The sequence below is a fragment of the Xyrauchen texanus genome, chromosome 36, assembly GCF_025860055.1.
Source record: "Xyrauchen texanus isolate HMW12.3.18 chromosome 36, RBS_HiC_50CHRs, whole genome shotgun sequence".
Classification (NCBI taxonomy): domain Eukaryota; kingdom Metazoa; phylum Chordata; class Actinopteri; order Cypriniformes; family Catostomidae; genus Xyrauchen; species Xyrauchen texanus.
The window spans coordinates 7,211,484-7,231,228 of NC_068311.1; the positions used below are offsets into that span (position 1 = coordinate 7,211,484).

The following is a 19,745-nucleotide window of genomic DNA, read 5'->3' on the forward strand; positions in this document are numbered from 1 at the left end:
AAAATTAAAATTCTCTTATCATATATCCTCATGCCATCTGAGATGTGTATGACTTTATTTCATCTGCAAAACACTTTTGAAGATGCAGAAAAAGATCCAGGCTCAGCAGGTCCTTAGAATGGGAGTGAATGGTATTTAGATATTTTTAGGTCCAAAAAGCACAGATAGTCAGCATAAAAGTAATCCATCCTATCTCCAGCAGTCTTTTAAAGCGAATTGATTACATTGTGTGTGAAAAAGAATGATATTTAAGCACTTTTTAGATAAAATTCTCAAATTATAATAATAAACAGTATATGTTTATGCTTTCATTTACAAATCCTGCCTCACCTAAGTTGAGTAATTGAAACTCTCACTGCAATAAGCTGTTATGTCCGTGGGCTTTGAGCTGTTGGCAGATTGTTGGGGGTTATGGAGAACTTGTCAACGTCTACAGCTGAGATGATCTTTCTTTCCCCAAGGAGAGAAGAGATGGGTTTCCCTTCCTCGCCTCTTCGCATTTACCTTTGTTCACTTGTTGTGGAAATTTCCACAAGGCCCAATTAAGCATCCCCTAGCATTATGGCGTGTGCGATAACACATTAAAGCTTTTTTTAATCAACTCTTTCATCTTATCACGACACCCCCAGCCCAAGCCTTTCCCTATCTCTCTTTCTCTCTTACTCGCATCAAACACTTCCATGTGTATTTTTGCCACTCCTTCCCCCATTCTTTACCTCTTGCTCTCTCTTTCAGCAGCATCACTTGGCCACTAAGGCTGGTTGCTGTGGCAACAAAATTACCAATGGAGCTGGCTACCTTCCCTGTTACCGTAGCAACTGGTTCCCTGCAGGATTCCAAATTATCCACTCAATCTCTCTCTCTCTCTCTCTCTCTCTCTGTGCTTTCCATAATTGAACTGAAATATGCTTCCCTGGTTGCTTGATATTCAGTAGGTCAAAAATATAGCCCAAAGAACAGCTAATTGCGCACAGAGCATTAAAGCCATTTATTTAGCTTGTCTGAATGTTACATTGATGCCACTTAAGATGGGTAGACACACACATTTACATGTGACTGATGTCCCCCAACACAATGGCTCAAGACATAATTACACAAGAGCAAGTAACCATATCAGCTAATGTAGACCAATCTTAGTTTTCTAAATGGGTCCAGTGCCTTTCTACTCAAATCTCTGTATTTGTAAATGCTACATTTTGTTTGATCTGTATCTCTTTTTTTATCTGCTTCGTTAATGCCTAAAAGTGAATTACCATGTTACACAGATTGTTCCAAATGGTCTCTTTATTTCTCTGCCTTCTTTCCCTGATGTGACAGCAAGAGTGTCTTTATATGTGAAAGATACAAGATCTGCTTCATCCACTCTTATGGGCTCTTTAATGTTCATTTACATATTCATCTCAGACCATTAGCGAGTGATTACTTATGTTTTAAATTCATGTTCTGGGTTTTCTAAATCACAATGTGTAATTGCTGCAATTAGCAAAGGTTTAGTAGTGGCTTTAGTATTTGCAACTAGAATAGATAGGCAATATATAGATGTACTATATTTTAGGATGACTGTGGTGACGATACAAAACTAAACAACATCTTGAATATTTCAATGATTTTAATGCACTTTTAATGTGGCAATTAAGTCTCCCTTGTCATAAGACTACAGTTGTTTCTAGATTCTTCCTCTTCTCTCATGAGAATGAGTGTGATTAGACTTAGTAAGTTCAAATCATATCTGTGAATCAGTCAAAAATATCCATTTCAATGCTTTGATCAATCATCAACCAAAAATGTACAAAACATGGCATTTTTCATATTTAAATGTTTTTTGTAAACATATATGGAGTGGTGGTGGTGTAGTGGGCTAAAGCACATAACTGGTAATCAGAAAATTGTTGGTTCGATCCCCACAGACACCACCATTGTGTCATTGAGCAAGGCACTTAACTCCATGTTGCTCCGGGGGGATTGCACTGTAAGTTGCTTTGGATAAAAGAGTCTGCCAAATGTGTAAATGTAGGTACATATTGTTAATCAAAATGTTCAGTATTGTTATAAAGGTCGATATAAATGAAAACTATTGTGTTCATTTAGTGGAAACAATGTGGAAAATATGCTGTGGCAGGGAGGAGGGTGGGGCCGGGTCGTGATGCTACACAACCGGCCCCTAATCAGGCTAATCAAGCCCTCAAGAGGGATAAAGGCAACCGGATGCTGCAGTTCCAGAATGAGAGATAGTGCATCAAGACCCAGCCCCGCCCTCCTCCCTGCCACACATGCCTTGATTATTTTTAACTATATTTCCTCCCTTTAGAGCAAATACATAAATATGTAAAGACTATTATTGTGAAAATACTGAATTATTTTTTTTTTAAAGCTAAATCGCCCAGCACATCTTGCAACACAAGAAAATGACTAGTATGCATAGACTAATGTAGCTAAACTGTCATTTTAAATATAAAGATGCATAAAGTGTGATGTTATAAAGGTAAACAGATGTATAAGGTGTGAAGTTATTGCTATGTAGGCCTATTATTTCTTTCTATCTTTCTAAGAATTCCTCTTATACACATTTGTTCTTAACTCTAACTTCCTGGTTCCTAATTTACAGGTGCCAAAACTTTACAACAATACAACTTCAAGCTGCGATTAAAAGATTTGTTTGAGCATCACCCAAAAATTTGCAAAAACATTACAATTTCTCATATATACTGTAAATAATCATGTGTTAATCCCTATGCATTGTTATTGTTGTGTATATAAATTAAAGTTCTTCTATATTATTCTTTCATGTGTTAATAGTGTGGATAACATGTCTTCATTATTTTAAATGACATTTTCACAATTTTAAGCCATTTCAGAGCAAATACATAAATATCCAAATACTATAATTGTGAAAAATACAGATTTATTTTAGCTATATTTCCCATCACATAAAGCTACACATAAAGAATTTATCTTATAAATGTTAACGGGATAGTTCACCCAAAAATGAAAATGATCTCATCGTTTACTCACCCTCATGCCATCTCAGATGTGTATGACTTTCTTTTTCAGCAGAACACAAATTTAGATTTTTAGAAGAATATTTCAGCTCAGTAGGTCCATACAATGCAAGTGAATGGTGATCAGACATTTGAAGCTCCAAAAATCACATGAAGGAAACATAAAAGTAACCCATATAGTGGTCTTCAGAAGCGATATGAATATATGCTTCTGAAGACATGGATTTAACCACTGGAGTCATATGGATTACTTTTATGTTTCCTTTATGTGATTTTTGGAGCTTCAAAATTCAGGCTACCATTCACTTGCATTGTATGGACCTACAGAGCTGAGATATTCTTATAAACCTCTTCATTTGTGTTCTGCAGAAGGAAAAACATTTGTACACTTCTGTGATGGCTTGAGGGCGAGTAAATATCATTTTTGGTGAATTATCCCTTTAACACTAATATCTTTTAAACAACTCCCACGTTCCCAGGTAGGTACAAAACACTACAACAATACCATTTATAACATTGTCAGCCTGAATTAATTCACAATCCATTTGATTCACAATCAAAGTTTGACAGTGAACATCATCAAATTGGAAAAATAAACTGTTTGTATACAACGTAGTCAATGAACCATTCTTCAGCCTAAGCCCAGACATTCAATATTTCCTATTTTTTACAAGGGAAAAATGCTGTGTAATATGTGCTCAATAGAGTACTTAAGTTCAACAATTCAGTCAATTATCTGTACTACTGAAACATTTTGATTGCAATAGAACTCATCTCAGCTCACAGTCGCAAGTGTTTACAAATTGCATTTTCTCGTGGTGTCCTTGAGATTCCCTGCCAGTGTGAACTATGCAAAAGATTCCCGCAATAAAACACAATGTATGAAAGATCACACTGCACAGACAGAGCACAATAGAAAAATGAATTGCTGCTGTGAGAAGCAAACATTCTAAAAGCGATGAACAAGCGTAGAAAGACTCTATAGCTGCAGTGCAATGGTTCGAAAAAAAGGCTGTGCAGAACACTGAGTTCTATTACAGAGAGGAGAGCGGTTAGATTGACTGTCCTAGCAAGAGAGACAGGGAGGGACAGGGGGAAATGAGGGAAGTGGGCACAGACCATCCATATTTTATTAGAAAACAAACAGAGAAAAGCAGTGGTGGGTAGGCTGGGGATGAACACATGGCTTTGCGGGGGACAGTAGGGGGTTAACGGGGGATGTTGGAGAAATGAAGAGCATGACAGAGGTACCCAAGTAGATACAACAAGTCCGGACCTTTCCAAGGCCCTACAAAATTTATGGAGCTGCAGCAAACAGCCATCTTTTTTAAAGCGTGCTGAGCGTCACACTCCATGCACTACAGCGACAGCTCCCACACGCATCTTTGGGTTTGTGCATAATGATGACACAACCGTACAATGATATTTCCCAACTGCTAAAAACTTATTTCTGCTGAGATCTGGATAAAACATTTAGCAAAGCCGCTCTGCAGTTAAGGCAGAACTCTTTCCTCATCTTAACAAGAGAGATTGTAAATGCTGTAACAGGTTCTTATGGCTAACTCCAAAACAGGACCTTCAGAGAATGAACATCACATGTTTGAAATGCTCAGAATCAACTATTCAATCAGAACCTATCAAACCCTTTTGAAAACTCTATTGGAAAAAACCCTTTGTGTGTTCTGGGGACTTATCAGCTGTTTAGCCTCAGAGACCAGCTGGCTGACCAGCTAAACCAGATGAAGACTAGCTAGGCCAGGCAGAAATACCAGTTAAACCATCTTAAACCAGCAAACCAGTTTAGGCTGGTTTAGGTTACTTTTTAATTTTCTTCAAATTGTTAGACAGACCAGTGATATGATAGGTGGGGGTATGAAACAGATTATTATTTAAGTCCCTTTTTACTAATAAATTCTCCTCTACATACACAAAGAATGCAAATCACCCAAAACAAAAGAAGAATGTGAAGGCAAAAGTGGAGATTTATAGTAAAAAATTACTTAAACATTGATCTGTTTCTCACCAACAACTATCATATTGCTTCAGAAGACATGGATTAAACTACTGGAGTCACATGAATTACTTTTATGCTGCCTTTATGTGCTTTTTGGACCTTCAAAGCTCTGGCCACCATTCACTTACATTTTACGGACCTACAGAGCTGAGATACTCCTCCAAAAATCTTTTTTTGTGCTTAGCAGAAGAAAAAAAAAAAGACATACACATCCGGGATGGCATGAGGGTAAATAATGAAAGAATTATTTTTTTTTGTTATAAGCTCTTTAATAGAAATACATACCCAAAACAAGGGTACCACCTTAAACGCTATTTTTTTTTTCTGAGAGGCTGTGTGTGCAACGGTCAGCTCCACAATACTAGGGTGTTGCTATGCAGCTAATAGGGTGTTCTCCCACCCACAAGTATCTGTGATTATTCTGGTCCCTTAACATGGCTCGGATCCATCCTTCAATATAATGTTTGTTTTTTATCTTTTTTTGTTTGTTTGTTTCAGCGCACACCATGTGAAAATGTTTGATCGCTAAGAAAAGTAAAACCCACCTCTTTCATTTCAGTACTTAGGGTTAGAGGTTGGTTTAAATCCCTACACCTAAATATAAGCAAAGGTAATAGTGATTCTTTCATTAAAGGTGTAATTTTTTCCTCATTAACATAATTTTACTATTAAAGAAAGTAATAGTCATTTAAAACTTATGTATAAAATAATAAGCAAACACATGATCTGAAGACTCCAGTCATATCAGTGACCTTATAAAAGCTGTTTTATTCTACATGGAGTGGGTCCACACATGGGGGCTGCCATGTTAGAATCACATGACTAGTCAAATACTACTGGCTTAATCTCAGTAACCACCTTGTTATTGGACACTTTCACTCTTGGATTAAATTAATCATGGCTGACTGTGTATAGTGAATTTGTACAATGGCATCTGTAATTAAAAACTATTGATTTTTAATGAATTAATAGGTGTCACTGTAGGTCCAAGATGACACGATCACAAAAGTTACCGAGTGCACCTTTAACAAGCACCTCAAATTATGTTTAACATTAAAATATCTTAAATAGATGGAATTTGTTTTGTTTTTAATTTTGTATTATCAATATTGTGGCAAAAGGGTTTGGCAATCACTGCATGAGGTTTGACACGCGTGATATTCAGATAACAGGCAAAACACCTACCTACATCATTATTTGCATCACAAGTTTTGCATTTCCTCTGTACAAGCCAATAAGAGACAAAACATATACCCTCCATAAGGTTAAAAGTAAGCCGAATCAACCTGCCATCTCTACATGATCTGTTTAATGATGCCTCTGCCTTAACCTACATGATTCCCTGTGGTATGTGCTAACCAGCATTTCTCATAAAGTAAAATATTTTTTATTCAACAGAATTGCTGCCCTTACTCTGTCTTCGATCTTACAAATCCATCTTATCTTGCCTACAGTCATTTGCCAGCTCCATTTGCAATAAATCTATTATCACTCCACATTTAGCCGTTTGTTTTGCAGTATGTAACTGCATATCTAGCTGCTGGTCTAAACTTTCCCATGCAAAATCACTGACATTTACAATAGAAATACTGCGGTGATTGCTGTAAAATGTAGACTAAAATATATGGCTTGATTTTCAAGTGCTGCATACAGTCATACTTCAACACCTACATTTCTGCCAAGGTGATTCATTATTGCTAGCACCCTAGAATCAGTGTTGAAATCAGTTCTTGGACACAGAAATGTTCGGCTTTTCATATAACATGTCCTCTGAAGATTTGTAGGTCGTACATGACTCTCCACTGACCGACATCTCCCACCAGGCCATATTTGAGTGTAGATCACTGACAGAGATAAATAGATTCAGGCGAGCAATCCAGGGCCGGAAGAGTTAGAATTTCTCCCAAAGCCTGCACTCTTTTTTGCAGTTTCATCCCCAATGATCTTTTTACAGTATGTAAACTCTCTCTCTTTCACTTTCTTTCCATTTCCCTCCAGTAAAAGGCAAGAACAGTGTTATCAATTCACTGCAGAAGCTCCACGGCTGTCTGACTTAAGTCTCCTACTGGGAAGTCTCTCGAAAATCTCTCAAACTTTAAACAGAAACCAGTGCCAATAAGGCTTTACTCCAGCCAAGCACACCAAGAAAGAAACTAGTGCTGGACTTTAATTCTCAATGGTTCAAAAAGTTGAGGGAAGACATCTTCTGTATTTTGCAGATGTGTCCTACTTGCTTCTATTTCCATCAGGGTTGGGTTAGCTAAAAGTTACTAAAAATTTTAGGTGGTTAAACCACTTAAGTCAAGTGGGGCTTGGGTAGCTCAGAGAGTAAAGATGCTGACTACCACCCCAGGAGTCGCGAGTACGAATCCAGGGCATGATGAGTGATTACAGCCAGGTCTCCTAAGCAACCAAATTGGCCCGGTTGCTAGGGAGGGTAAAGTCACATGGGGTTACCTCATCGTGGTCGATATAATGTGGTTCTCACTCTCTGTGGGGCTCGTGGTGAGTTGTGCGTAGATGCCGCAGAGAATAGCGTGATGCCTCCACAGGTGCTATGTCTCCACGGTAATGTGCTCAACAAGCCACCTGATAAGATGTCTCAGACGCGGAGGCAACTGAGATTCCTCACTCCACCACCTGGACTGAGGCGAGTTACAATGCCACCACGAGGACTTGGAGCACATTGGGAATTTGGGCATTCCAAATTGAGGGCAAAAAAAAAATTTGTTCAAGAAACCCTTTTTATAAAGTAGTTAGCAGCATTAACAAAAAGTAACTATATTAAAGCTTTTTAAGGGGTGAATATATTTTTTAAATATATTAAAACTTTCCAATGCTATAGCCATCCCAGATGTGTATGACTGAACACTGAACACAAACAAAGATTTTTAGAAGAATATCTCAATGTACTAACTTTGGGTGCGAAAGATACACATTTTTTAAATCCATTTTTACTATAAATCTCCACTTTTAATTTCAGAAATTGTGAGTTAAAGTGAAAGTGGAGATTTGTCCTAAAAGGGGACTTTGGGATATTGATCCATTTCTCACTACACCTATTATATTGTTTCTGAAGACATCCTTGGATATTATAATCAACAAACGTAAGTGATAGTGGCTGCCAAATTAGCCACACTGCTGAAATGGCCATAATCTCATTGGTGAGTTAATGGGTTTCAATGTTGTAAGTCTCTTCTAAATGAGCAGCCTATTTCTCTTTCATATTCACAGAGCATGTCTCATTTCTGCAATGACGGGGAACACAAAAACTGAAGGAAAAGAAGAAGAGAGGAATTATGCTCTAAAATTGTGTATTTCATACCCTGTAGCAAATGTGCATGGCGAAGCAAAGCACATTGGAAAACATTAGTGAAACCTGATTATCTCCCAGCTCGGAAATTAATTAAACGGGAGAGGGGAGATCTGGTGGGGCTTGCATGCTCCTATCTGTTTCAACAAATCCTCTGCCCTGCAGCCAGAGCTGCTTTGTCTCTGTACTCACACAGCCATAGTGTACTGGGAAAGTGGCGTGCATGCTGGGCCATTTATCAATTTAAGCCCATCAAACCCCCAAGCTTCCCCAGAATGGCCCATCCTTGGTCTCTCCACCTGATTAACACTGTCTCACCCCTCCACCACCCACTGTTAACAATGACTACATAAGGATTTAATGCATTAATTTAGGACATTACAAAAATTTTTGCAATTAATTATCCCCTCTGACCCATATGTAAATCCAGTAAAAAAGCAAGTTATGCTCTACCATCAGAGCAATTCAAGCTTGAAGTACATCATTTTGTGTTTTTACAAGCCACGTTAGCATGGGCCAGTCAGCACGCCTCAACAAACCTCACAAGCAGCACAGCCTAAGAAAGAGAACCGGTCACACAGAATGCGTTCTTGACAGCTGGATGAATCACAACAGAATGTAGGAATCTCAAGATCTGATATTTAAAGTTTCAACTACTTTTAACTTGACACCCCATCCTAAAAACGAGCCATTTACAGTGTGCTGCTGAGAACCAGTGAAATGCTCCAAAAGCATCTGTCTGACACATATGAACATAGACCGACTGTACAATTAAATATAATGCAGGCAAAACATGAAAACAGGCCTTGTAAGATCAGGACAGATTGACGAACTCAATTGCAAATTGGATTGCTGTCAATTATAGGCTTATGTTCAGTGATTTGCAAATACAACAAACAATATATTTACATTTACGCATTTGGCAGATGCTTTTATCCAAAACGATTTACAGAGCCCTTATTACAGGGACAATCCCCCCAGAGCAACCTGGAGTAAAGTGCCTTGCTCAAGGACACAATGGTGGTGGCTGTGGGGATGGAACCAATGACCTTCTGATTACCAGTTTACCAGTTATGTGCTTTAGACCACTACACCACCACCATTTCAATCTGAATTATATATTATTTAATTAATTTAATTATTATGCATATTTACTGTATTGTGAATTCTCTTTATTTGGGTGCTTTTCTCAGCAAATATTGACATCTGTGATTAAGTGTCATGTAATTAATTCAATTACAATTGTAATAGCTTGACATCCATAATATATACAGTGTACATATATATATATATATATATATATATATATATATATATATATATATATATATATATACACACATTGGAGAAATCATAAGAAATGTACCTGCATGATTGTAAGTTGGACTTGCCTTAAAGGGCTAAGGTGGTAACACTTTACAATAAGGTTATATTTGTTAAAATTAGTTAATGCAATAAGTATCAGATTCAAAACAGACAAACCAGAAAAATGCAGAAGAGCAATATATCATTTTGATAAACAAATCATCTAAGAGGCCCTGAGGTAAAAATACGATCACCAACGTGTAGTGTACAATGTTCCTTAGAAACTCAGTCCAGATATTCTCCATAATTGTGCATGATCTTTTGGAAACATTTCATGCTATTTTCCCTTGAGGGGCTTCGCAGTACAGCTTTATTTGGTCTCAGGTTCCATAATGTGGAGTCTCTCCACTGCTTCTAGAAACCCAATATCAAAATGTTCTCAGAGGGATATCACAATCCCAACAAACTACACAACAGGCCACAATTCAGCTGTTTCATCCATGCATAAACATATGTAGGTCCAAAGGTCTGAGAACACTAGTGAAAATGCTTCAGTTTGGCATTTTTCTAATTTAATATAAAGTGTTTCATTACAAATATTATTTTCAGCATAACCATTTAAATGCAATTTTGGAATTTAAAAATGTATTTACAAGACATGTATATACATGAATTTTAGAAATGCTCAGTATTTAGAATGTCCCCGTTTTGCTTTAATGATTCCATGCACTCAAGCTGCAACACACTCCATAAATGTGGGCTAAACCTGATGATCCATGTTATCCATCATCATTTGAGAATGTTCCAAAGAGCATCTTGTGTGCGTCAGTGGGCACAATGAAATCTCCCCTTTTGTACAAAGGAGTTAAGATGGTCAGTGTGACAAATTTGCTTACACTTGATTAGTGACCATGAAAAAGTGCAGGTTATTATATACAGGGTTGGGAGGGTTACTTTTCAAATGTATTCCACTACAGATTACAACAGAATACATGCTGTTAAATATAATGTGTAAAATATTTCGCTAGATTACTCAAATTTACTTAAATACTTTGGATTACTTCTTCAGCACTGGTAGATTTTTTTTTTTACCTTGTTTTGACTATAAACAATCTGCCAGTAAAGTAAGAAAAAAAAAATACATTCTCTGAAAAACCTCAATATCTTATGCAGTGTTGCTTCTAAAGAAAATGTTGTTTTAAGGATTTTTAGATATGTTTAAAGAAATACAAAAATTCTCATCAAGACTAAGATATTTGACCTAATATAAGAGGTCTTACTATAGAAAAAAAAATATATGATCCAAAGTGGATTTTAATATGATTGTGCCAGGTAACAGGTGCATGTAAAATGTCAAGAAATAGCATTTTTAACTTAGCACAAAGCTAAACGTTCACATGAGAATTTACACATGGTTTATTACTATTTCTGCTGCTCCAAACATACTACAAATGTACTTCTCTGTCTGCTCGTATAAATGTAAAATATAATAAGTGTATGAATGCTGTTCAAACGCTCCTCAGATCATATCATTTACACAGATTCATGTTTTCCAGATGAATAGGCTAAATATTAAAAGAAACAAATGACAATAAAATGCAAAGTAATCTCTTAATTATTCAAAATACTTTTTGAATGTAACTGTACTCTGATTACCAACTAATTAATAAGTAACTGTAGTGGAACACAGTTACTAATATTTTGTAAGTATTCTGTTACTCCCCAACCATGATTATATGTTTCTTCTTCATTTTACATCTTAACTTTTCTTTAACATTGTCAAAATCCTAAAATGTTGTTAATTTCAAGGATTAAATAAACAAAATCACACATTTTAAATGTGGTCTCAGACTTTTGGTCTCGACTCTGAGACTCACAAAAAAGAAAAAAGAAACCCTGAAAAAACCTTGAAAATAATCTATTTTTTCTACCATCAAAAACAATCGCTTCACAACATTCTAAACGTTGCTTTCATAAGGGAAACATCACCCAGAGACGATTACGTGAGGTACATTTTAAGACACGGTGAAGAAAATGGTGCTTTTTTGAAAACCACATATTCGTGGGTATTTGAAGAAGTGGTTTTATTGTGAGTCAAATAGTGGGGAATCCAACACGCTCAATCGTGACTGCAAAACCCAGATGAAGCCAAGACTGACGGTACACCACAACAGAGTTACAGACTGTTACTGTAATCCCAGTAATGCTCTTACCAGTCCAGAATAATTGAACAATAAAAGATGGCTTATGGCTAATAAATTTAAGCACTCTGCACTGACGGTTAATAAATAAATAAATATTAATAATCCTCTTAGGATCTGACTGTCAACTTTTTTGCAAACACCCACTTTCAAATGACAAAACATGGGATTTGTACCTCATCCAGATTATTGCTAAATGGAATTATGCTCACTGTTTCACACTTCAAGGTTACCTGACAGACTCTCACACTTATCCCTTGAGCTTTCATCTGTCATACAGGTTTATTTGTATGGTGTTACATTTGTAAGATACTGCATTTGCAAGTAGCACTGTTGCATCACAGCAAGAAGGTCCCGGGGTTGAGCCCTGGCTCAACTGGTCCTTTCTGTGAGAAGTTTGCATGCGTTCGCATGGGTTTCATCTAGGTGCTCCGGTTTCCCCGACAGTCCAAAAAGACATGCAGGTTAAGTTCATTGGAGACCCTAAATTGCCCATAGGTGTGAGTGAGAGTGTTAATGTGCATGTCTGTGTGTGTTGTCCTGTGATGGACTCCAATTAAAGAATAACATAACTGAAATTTGAAATAATTTTCTACTTGAATGTCGACCTTGACCTACCAATGATTATATGTATAGTGAATCTGTATAAATATATACACACATACTGTATAATAATTAGTAAATGGGTAACACGTTACCATATGGTTCCATTCTTTAATATTAGTCTAGTTAATACAAATATGGTTGTAATTTCATAGTGCATTAATTAATGTAAGCATATACAACTTTTGATTTAAAAAATGTATTACTACTGTATACTTTATGTTCAAATGAACATTAACCAAGATAAATAAATGCTGTAAAATTATTGTTCATTGTTATTTGATGTTAATTAATGTTGTTAACTAATATTAACAAATGGAACCTTATTGTAAAGTTTTCTGTTATCATTATCATACAGTACCAATATATCTTGTTACTTAGTGTGATGTTAGGTTACATCCACACTAATATGTTTTCGTTTGAAAACACATTGATTTTGCTATGTTTATGACTCTCATCCACACAGGAGCGCTGTTTCCCTTCACGGAAAATGGAGACTTTTGAAAATGCACTCTAATACTGTGCATACTTTGAAAAACAAAAACGTTAGGAAACTGAAAATTGAGTTTTCCACCAAAAATGTATAGTATGGCCCCTAGCAGGGTCAGTGCCACAGCGGTGTCTCAGCCACGCTATTGTGCTCCTTCAGTCAATATGTTGTATTTGAACCAATTTGTATAATTTAGTTAAAATCTTTTAAATGTGTTTTACTTTTTTAGACAGCCTATAAATTAAATTAAATAAATAAAGCAAATTAATCCTTAAACTATTTGTGGTGAGTAAATGAATGTTTCAGTAACTGAGTAACTGAAGGAGGGACAAGTGTACCTTTTGTCCTGAGCCCGGGTTTGAGGGGGGCCCAAAGAAAGGCTATTCCATATTGTAGATCGCATCTAAATGCATTCAGCGGTAGATACGGATATAAACATGGAGACGGTGTGCAACAGTGAAAGCCGTCGGGTTGGTATAATTTTTTCGATGTAATGTTATTGTTCTCTCATTTGTAATTTTAGTTACTGTACATTTTTTAGTTAACATTTGTCTCATGCTTATTTTTTAAAAATATAGATTTTCTACCTTTTTCTCCCCAATTTGGCATGCCCAATTCCCAGTCCTTGTGGTGGCATAGTGACTCGCCTCAATCCAGGTGGCGGAAGACGAATCTCAGTTGCGCCCGTGTCTGAGAACATCAACCTGTGATCTTATCACGCGGCTTGTTGAGCGTGTTACCGCGGAGACCTAGCGCGTCTGGGGGCTTCATGCTATTCTCTGCAGCATCCACGCACAACTCACCACGTGCCCCACCGAGAGCGAGAACATTTTCAGCAATGTTACAATGTTTACAAGAATTTCACCTACTGTTGCACTTGTGTACATGGTAGTGTGACAATAAAGTGATTTGATTTGATTTGATTTGATCTTAGGCTAAAGTGAAATCTGTGCCCTCTTCGAAATTAAAAATTCCTCCTCAAGATAAATTATCCTGGCTCTGACTCTGGCCTTAATTGAAGACAAATAAAGGTTGCAAAGGTCGAAACATGTACAGTTGGGTCCAAAGTCTGATTTTGAAAGATTTTATAAAAATAAATGTAAAAGAAGAACACGTTTCTGCACTTTCTAGGCGACGTAACAAATGTGCTGTTGACCATGCTACATTGTGCAAAAGGTCAGATTTCCTAGCTTTCATTGAAGCACACAAAATGCTCTTCGAAATATTCACAAATCATGTTGGAATAACATGAATCGTCAGGTTTTTTTGTGTGAAGTCCATGCCAGCTTGAGTGCACACTTTCATTAAAGCAAAAAAGGGGACATACCAAATACTAAGAAATTCAAGTTATGTTTATATATTGTCATTTGTCATAAAACATTTTTAATTAGAAAAATAGCAGCGTTTACATTACTGCTCTCAGACTTTTAAACCCCCACTCTATTTAAAAGAACACACACAAAAAAGGTTCTACCTTACACAATCTGCGCAAATACATCACCACATTTCCTGTCCGTCTGATATTTTATAACAACTGCAAAGGTATTGCTAAAGGCAAAGCTAGATAAACATAAAAAACGAATAGGTATTCCCTCATAAAGTTATATAAGCTTTGATCTCCGTGCCACAGACATAACAGATGCATTTTATCAACCTGCTATGCCATCCCAATACGGACACACTGGGTCTGTGCATGTTTTAGGTGACTGTGGGTCTCCTAGACACACCCTAAAGACTCTGCTATTGATTTCCCTTTTGGTCTACAACAGCATCTGTGGACCAGCAGCTAGAGGTGAGTGCTGACCCAATCAGACAGCAGGAGACGGGACAGTAGACATCAGCAAGGTCTCCCTCCTTCCCTCTATCAGGCTGGGGAAGGTGTTTATACAATACCAAAATTCAGGTTGATATATTAGGGTTTGGACAGGCTTAATAACTACTCATAGGAAAACGACATATGCCATCACACAACTAAAGACATGGAATCTGTATGCAGCAGTAGATATACAGTATGTAATGTTCTGAGGGAAAATGCAACCTCCTAATCACAGTCGTCACTGATTATAGGAATTTAACTACTTCCTGGTTCAACATGTGATACGTAATGCCACAAAGAAAGGTAAACATGGTTGAGCTGATGCAAACATGTCTGATGGGAGATGATGCTTGTCAGAGAGATCCTTGGGTACCGGAACTTCCAAAAACAACATGCCAACTTAACGTGTGATCATGTTGCCATTTTACCCTATTAAAAGGTATAGATCACCCAAAAATTACAATTCTGTCATCATTTACTTGCTCTCATAATCTTCCAAAGACATATGACTTTCATTCACACAAGGAGAAAGTCATATGGGTTTGGAAGAGCATGGAGGTATACTAGGCAGAATGTCAGCCTCAATCACTATTCACTTTTATTATATGAAAAAGGATGCAGTGAAAGTGAATGGTGACTTAGGCTAACATTCCAGGGAAGAAAGAAGGTCATATGCGTTTGGTACAACATGTGGGCAAGTGGATGACAGAAATGTAATTTTTGGGTGAACAATACTTTAAATCCCGTCCACAGAATCAGCGCAGATTCTGTCTGGGCCCGGGTATGGGTTATTAAATACAGTACATAGACCTCAATCACTCTAATTAACCATCTGCTTTCTATGAGACACCAGTTTAATTAAAGCTGATTGATTATTGGTCAATGATTACATTATGGGAATGATGAAACCAAAGTAAGGACATCTTTAGTTCAAGCACTTTTCTTCAGTCGACAGAAGTCATCGCTCATGCTGGGCTTAAAGGAAACGTTCACCCACAAATGAAAATTCTCTCGTCATTTATTCACCCTCATGCCATCCCAGATGTGTATGACTTTCTTTCTTCTGCTGAACACAAATAAAGGTTTTTAGAAGAATATCTCTAAACTTTTCGTCCTTTCAATGCAAGTGAATGGTGGAACGAAATATGAAAGTCCAAAAAGCAGCTAAAAGCAGCATAAAAGTAATCCATAAAGACTTTTACATCTGAAAGTGAAAGTGGAGATTTATAGTTAAAAAGGACGTATATATTGAACTGTTTCTTATCCACACCTAACATATAGCTTTTGAAGCTATTGATTTAGCCACTGGAGTCATATGGATTACTTTTATGGTGCTTTCATCTGCTTTTTGGACCTTCAGATTTCTGGCAACAATTCACTTGCATTGAAAGGACCAACAGAGCTGAGATATTCTTCTACAAATCTTTGTTTGTGTTCTGCAAAAGAAAGAAAGTCATACATATCTGGGATGGCATGAGGGTGTGTAAATGATGAGAGAATTAAAATTCCTTCAATCAAAATCATCATGTTGCTGGCTAACACCTTTTATTCCCCCCTAAAATTGCAGCACTAAAAATCCCTTTGGATACAGTGAGAGATGGTATATGTGTTCACTTATGTACACTGATACGTTCACAAGTATTGAAAGGGATTTACACAATTTCAGAATGGTTCAGACTAATACAAAATCCTTTGCCTGCAATAACACTTTATATTTCAACATCTGGATGCTTCCAAATCTAGCATCATGTTATATAAAACCTTTATATATTATATAATCTGCCCTGTTGTTCTTTGCTTAGTTTCATAAAAGGATTTTGTGCTGTTTCTAAATGATATAATCTTTTATCGAAAATATGCATCTTTCATTATGCAAACAGCCATGAATAACAAATATCAAGACGTAGGAGGCAAAGGCATAAAATGTCAATGCAACCATCTCTGTAATTTCTTCATCTTAGGCCTGGAGTGCAGCAGGCTTCGTCAGCACTGCAGGCCGCGGATGCTGCAGCATATCTAATAGCACTGAATCAACAACCTCCAGACATCATTCAAGCATCAGGGTTAAGAATGAGTCACTGTAACTTAATCTAATTAACCTAATTAATTTGATCTTTTCAGAGCCTTTTATTTGAAATACTCTTTAGTTGTAACATGTCAAGTTTCACTGATATGCTGATTTTATTTCAGCTGAATAGTCAGTTTGGTTCCACAAAGAAAACAGAAACTAAAATTGTACTGATACAGAATCTTAACCTGATAAGCATGAATACTCATTCATTATTTTCAGTGTGAAATATCCATCACAGCATTTTTTTCTCATTTAAGTACTTAAATACAATACTTATTCCACTAGTTTCTAATCTGTTAGTCAAAACTCCTATTTTTTAAACTAAGAAACATCCATTCTGTAATGTAAAGCCACGCACCCAGCATAAGAAATAAATATGCTCAGTTAATTTATCTTTCCATTTATCAGGCTATGTTTCCAAATCTATCTATCTCTATCTATCTATCTCTCTCTCTCTCTCTCTCTCTCTCTCTCTCTCTCTCTCTCTCTCTCTCTCTCTCTCTCTCTCTCTCTCTCTCTGACACACGCACACATCAGTAAACAACAAATATTATTGCAAATATCATATCCGACCCAAGGATTTTATGTTATATGTAAGTTTACAATTTTAAAATGTCAATCTGTCTTTTCTCTTCAAAACATATGTTGACAAGGTAATTGAAACAAACAGAATACTGAAATAAACCAAACAAAATTAGTGTAGCCTAATAAACTTATAAGCATTAACTCAATGTGACATAAATGTATTATCCGCATTGAGATCTTACCTCATCTCTCCAGACGCAATAAGACAATAAAGTCATCAATATTAATAGCGTATTCTGCCCCATTCTTCTTCCTTCTCTGCGTAGTTTACTCTACTTTGTTCAATTCATTCACTGTATATTCTTTAATTACTGTATTATTTCCAAAAGAAAAATCAACGTGAACTGGTTTGCTACGGGATTGGAGCTGGTCTCGTCGGTGCTTGGCTGTGATATCTCCTGTGTCTGCAGATCTCAGTATGTGAACTGACAGTCGGCTGCGGCTGCATTCTGTAAAACCAAGCCCTCCTCTGCACGCGTCACGCTCGGACTGGCAGAAGGTGGGCGTCCGTTTGTGGAAGAGCAGCGTTCCCTGCTGGTCATTATAAGATAGGCCTATGCATAGACAGCTGTCGACGGCTGTCAGGAGTGGCCACACCAAATCTGTGAAGAGAAACACAATTTTAAAACATTTAATGGCACACGCCAGCTTCCTATGTGATATCTCTGGTATTCCTACCAGAATAAATGCTGGAACTACAGTGGTGTCAAAGCCGCATTTCACTTAGATGACGTAGTATCAGGATGAGCCACTAGGGTGCGGTGAATATAAATCTTTACTAAATGCGCTTTAGCACGCAGCAAAAAACACACCTGCGGTTGATTGCATTGCTGTGCTGAAGGGCAAGGGTAAAACCTTTTGTTGTTACATTTAGTAGACAGACAGACAGATAGATAGATAGATAGATAGATAGATAGATAGATAGATAGATAGATAGATAGATAGATAGATAGATAGATAGATAGATAGATAGTAAAGGAAGAGTGACAGACAGAAATAGACAGATAATTAGAAAAGAATGACAGATAGAAAAGAAAGAGATAGATATAAACAGACAAATAGAAAAGAGAGTGAAAGAGATAAAGACAGACAGATAAAAAGAGAGTGAAAGAGATACAGATAGATAGATCATAGACAGACAGAATGACTGATAGATAGTTAGACAGACAGATAGAAACAAAAGTGAAATAGATAGATATTGACAGACAGACAGATGATAGATAGGAAGGAAGAATGACAGACAGAAGAGTGACAGACCGATAGATAGATGGATAGATAGAAAAGATAGATAGATAGATAGATAGATAGATAGATAGATAGATAGATAGATAGATAGATAGATAGAACAGAAGAGTGTCAGACAGACAGACAGAGACGGACACAGACAGATATTTAGAAAAGAAAAAGTGACACACAGAAAGATAAATAGATAGATAAGAAAGAGTGAAAGAGATAAAATTAGACAGATTGATAGAAAAAAGAGTGAAAGAGATAGACAGACAGATAGATGATAGATAGGAAGGAAGAATGATAGATAGATAGATAGATAGATAGATAGATAGATAGATAGATAGATAGATAGATAGATAAGCAAGAGTGACAGACAGAAATAGACAGATATTTAGAAAAGAGTGACAGATGGTAAAGACAGAGTGAAAGAGATAGATAGACAGACAGACAGATGATAGATAGGAAGGAAGAATGACAGACAGACATAAGAGTGACAGATAGATAGATAGATAGATAGATAGATAGATAGATAGATAGATAGATAGATACATACATACATACATACATACATCCATCCATCCATCCATCAATCAGTTGGTGCTGAGACTAATCGTCCCCCCTCAAACACACCAGTCTCACATCAACACTGTTTTCCAAACCCCAACCAGAGTAAACCAAATTATATCGCAATGCAAAGAAACCTATTTGGAACATTATAAAGCAGAATTAGAATGTTATCTGTCCCTAAACAGAGAGTATGAGTTGGCAAAATATCTCTACTGTCAGAGATAGAAAACAGAGACAGACCCTAACCAAATACAGGCTCAGTGACATTGGCAATTGAAACAGGAATACACATAAAATCATGGCAACCAAAAGAAAATAGAATATATGGTCACTGTTTGACAGGTGAGGTCGAGACAGACATGCACTTCCCCCAAAAATGTGAAACATTCAGAGAAATAAGGAATGTTTACTTAAACAAGTTTAACTCTGAAACTTCAGAATTTAAAGACCTACCTCTAAAAATTACAAATACTCCTAGGAGAAGGAGACAGGGCACATCTTGCTGACCAATATGTATCAGCATGCCACAACCTGAGGGACAGAAAGATCTA

At 36.8% G+C, this 19,745-nt stretch overlaps 1 protein-coding gene across 4 annotated transcripts in view; it reads right to left on the bottom strand.

Moving 5' to 3' along the window:
* LOC127629791 (amyloid beta precursor like protein 1-like) overlaps positions 1-17,928 on the bottom strand; it is a 61,177-nt gene extending 43,249 nt beyond the window's left edge. The window contains exon 1 of one of the 4 annotated variants that reach the window (XM_052107034.1): positions 17,580-17,928. In XM_052107034.1, coding sequence (XP_051962994.1) covers positions 17,580-17,642 — 63 coding nt within the window. In that variant the 5' untranslated portion in view covers positions 17,643-17,928. The remainder of the gene's footprint in view (positions 1-17,579) is intronic. The other 3 variants (XM_052107036.1, XM_052107035.1, XM_052107037.1) reach the window with 3 other exon arrangements.
* Between the last annotated feature and the right edge of the window lie 1,817 nt (positions 17,929-19,745).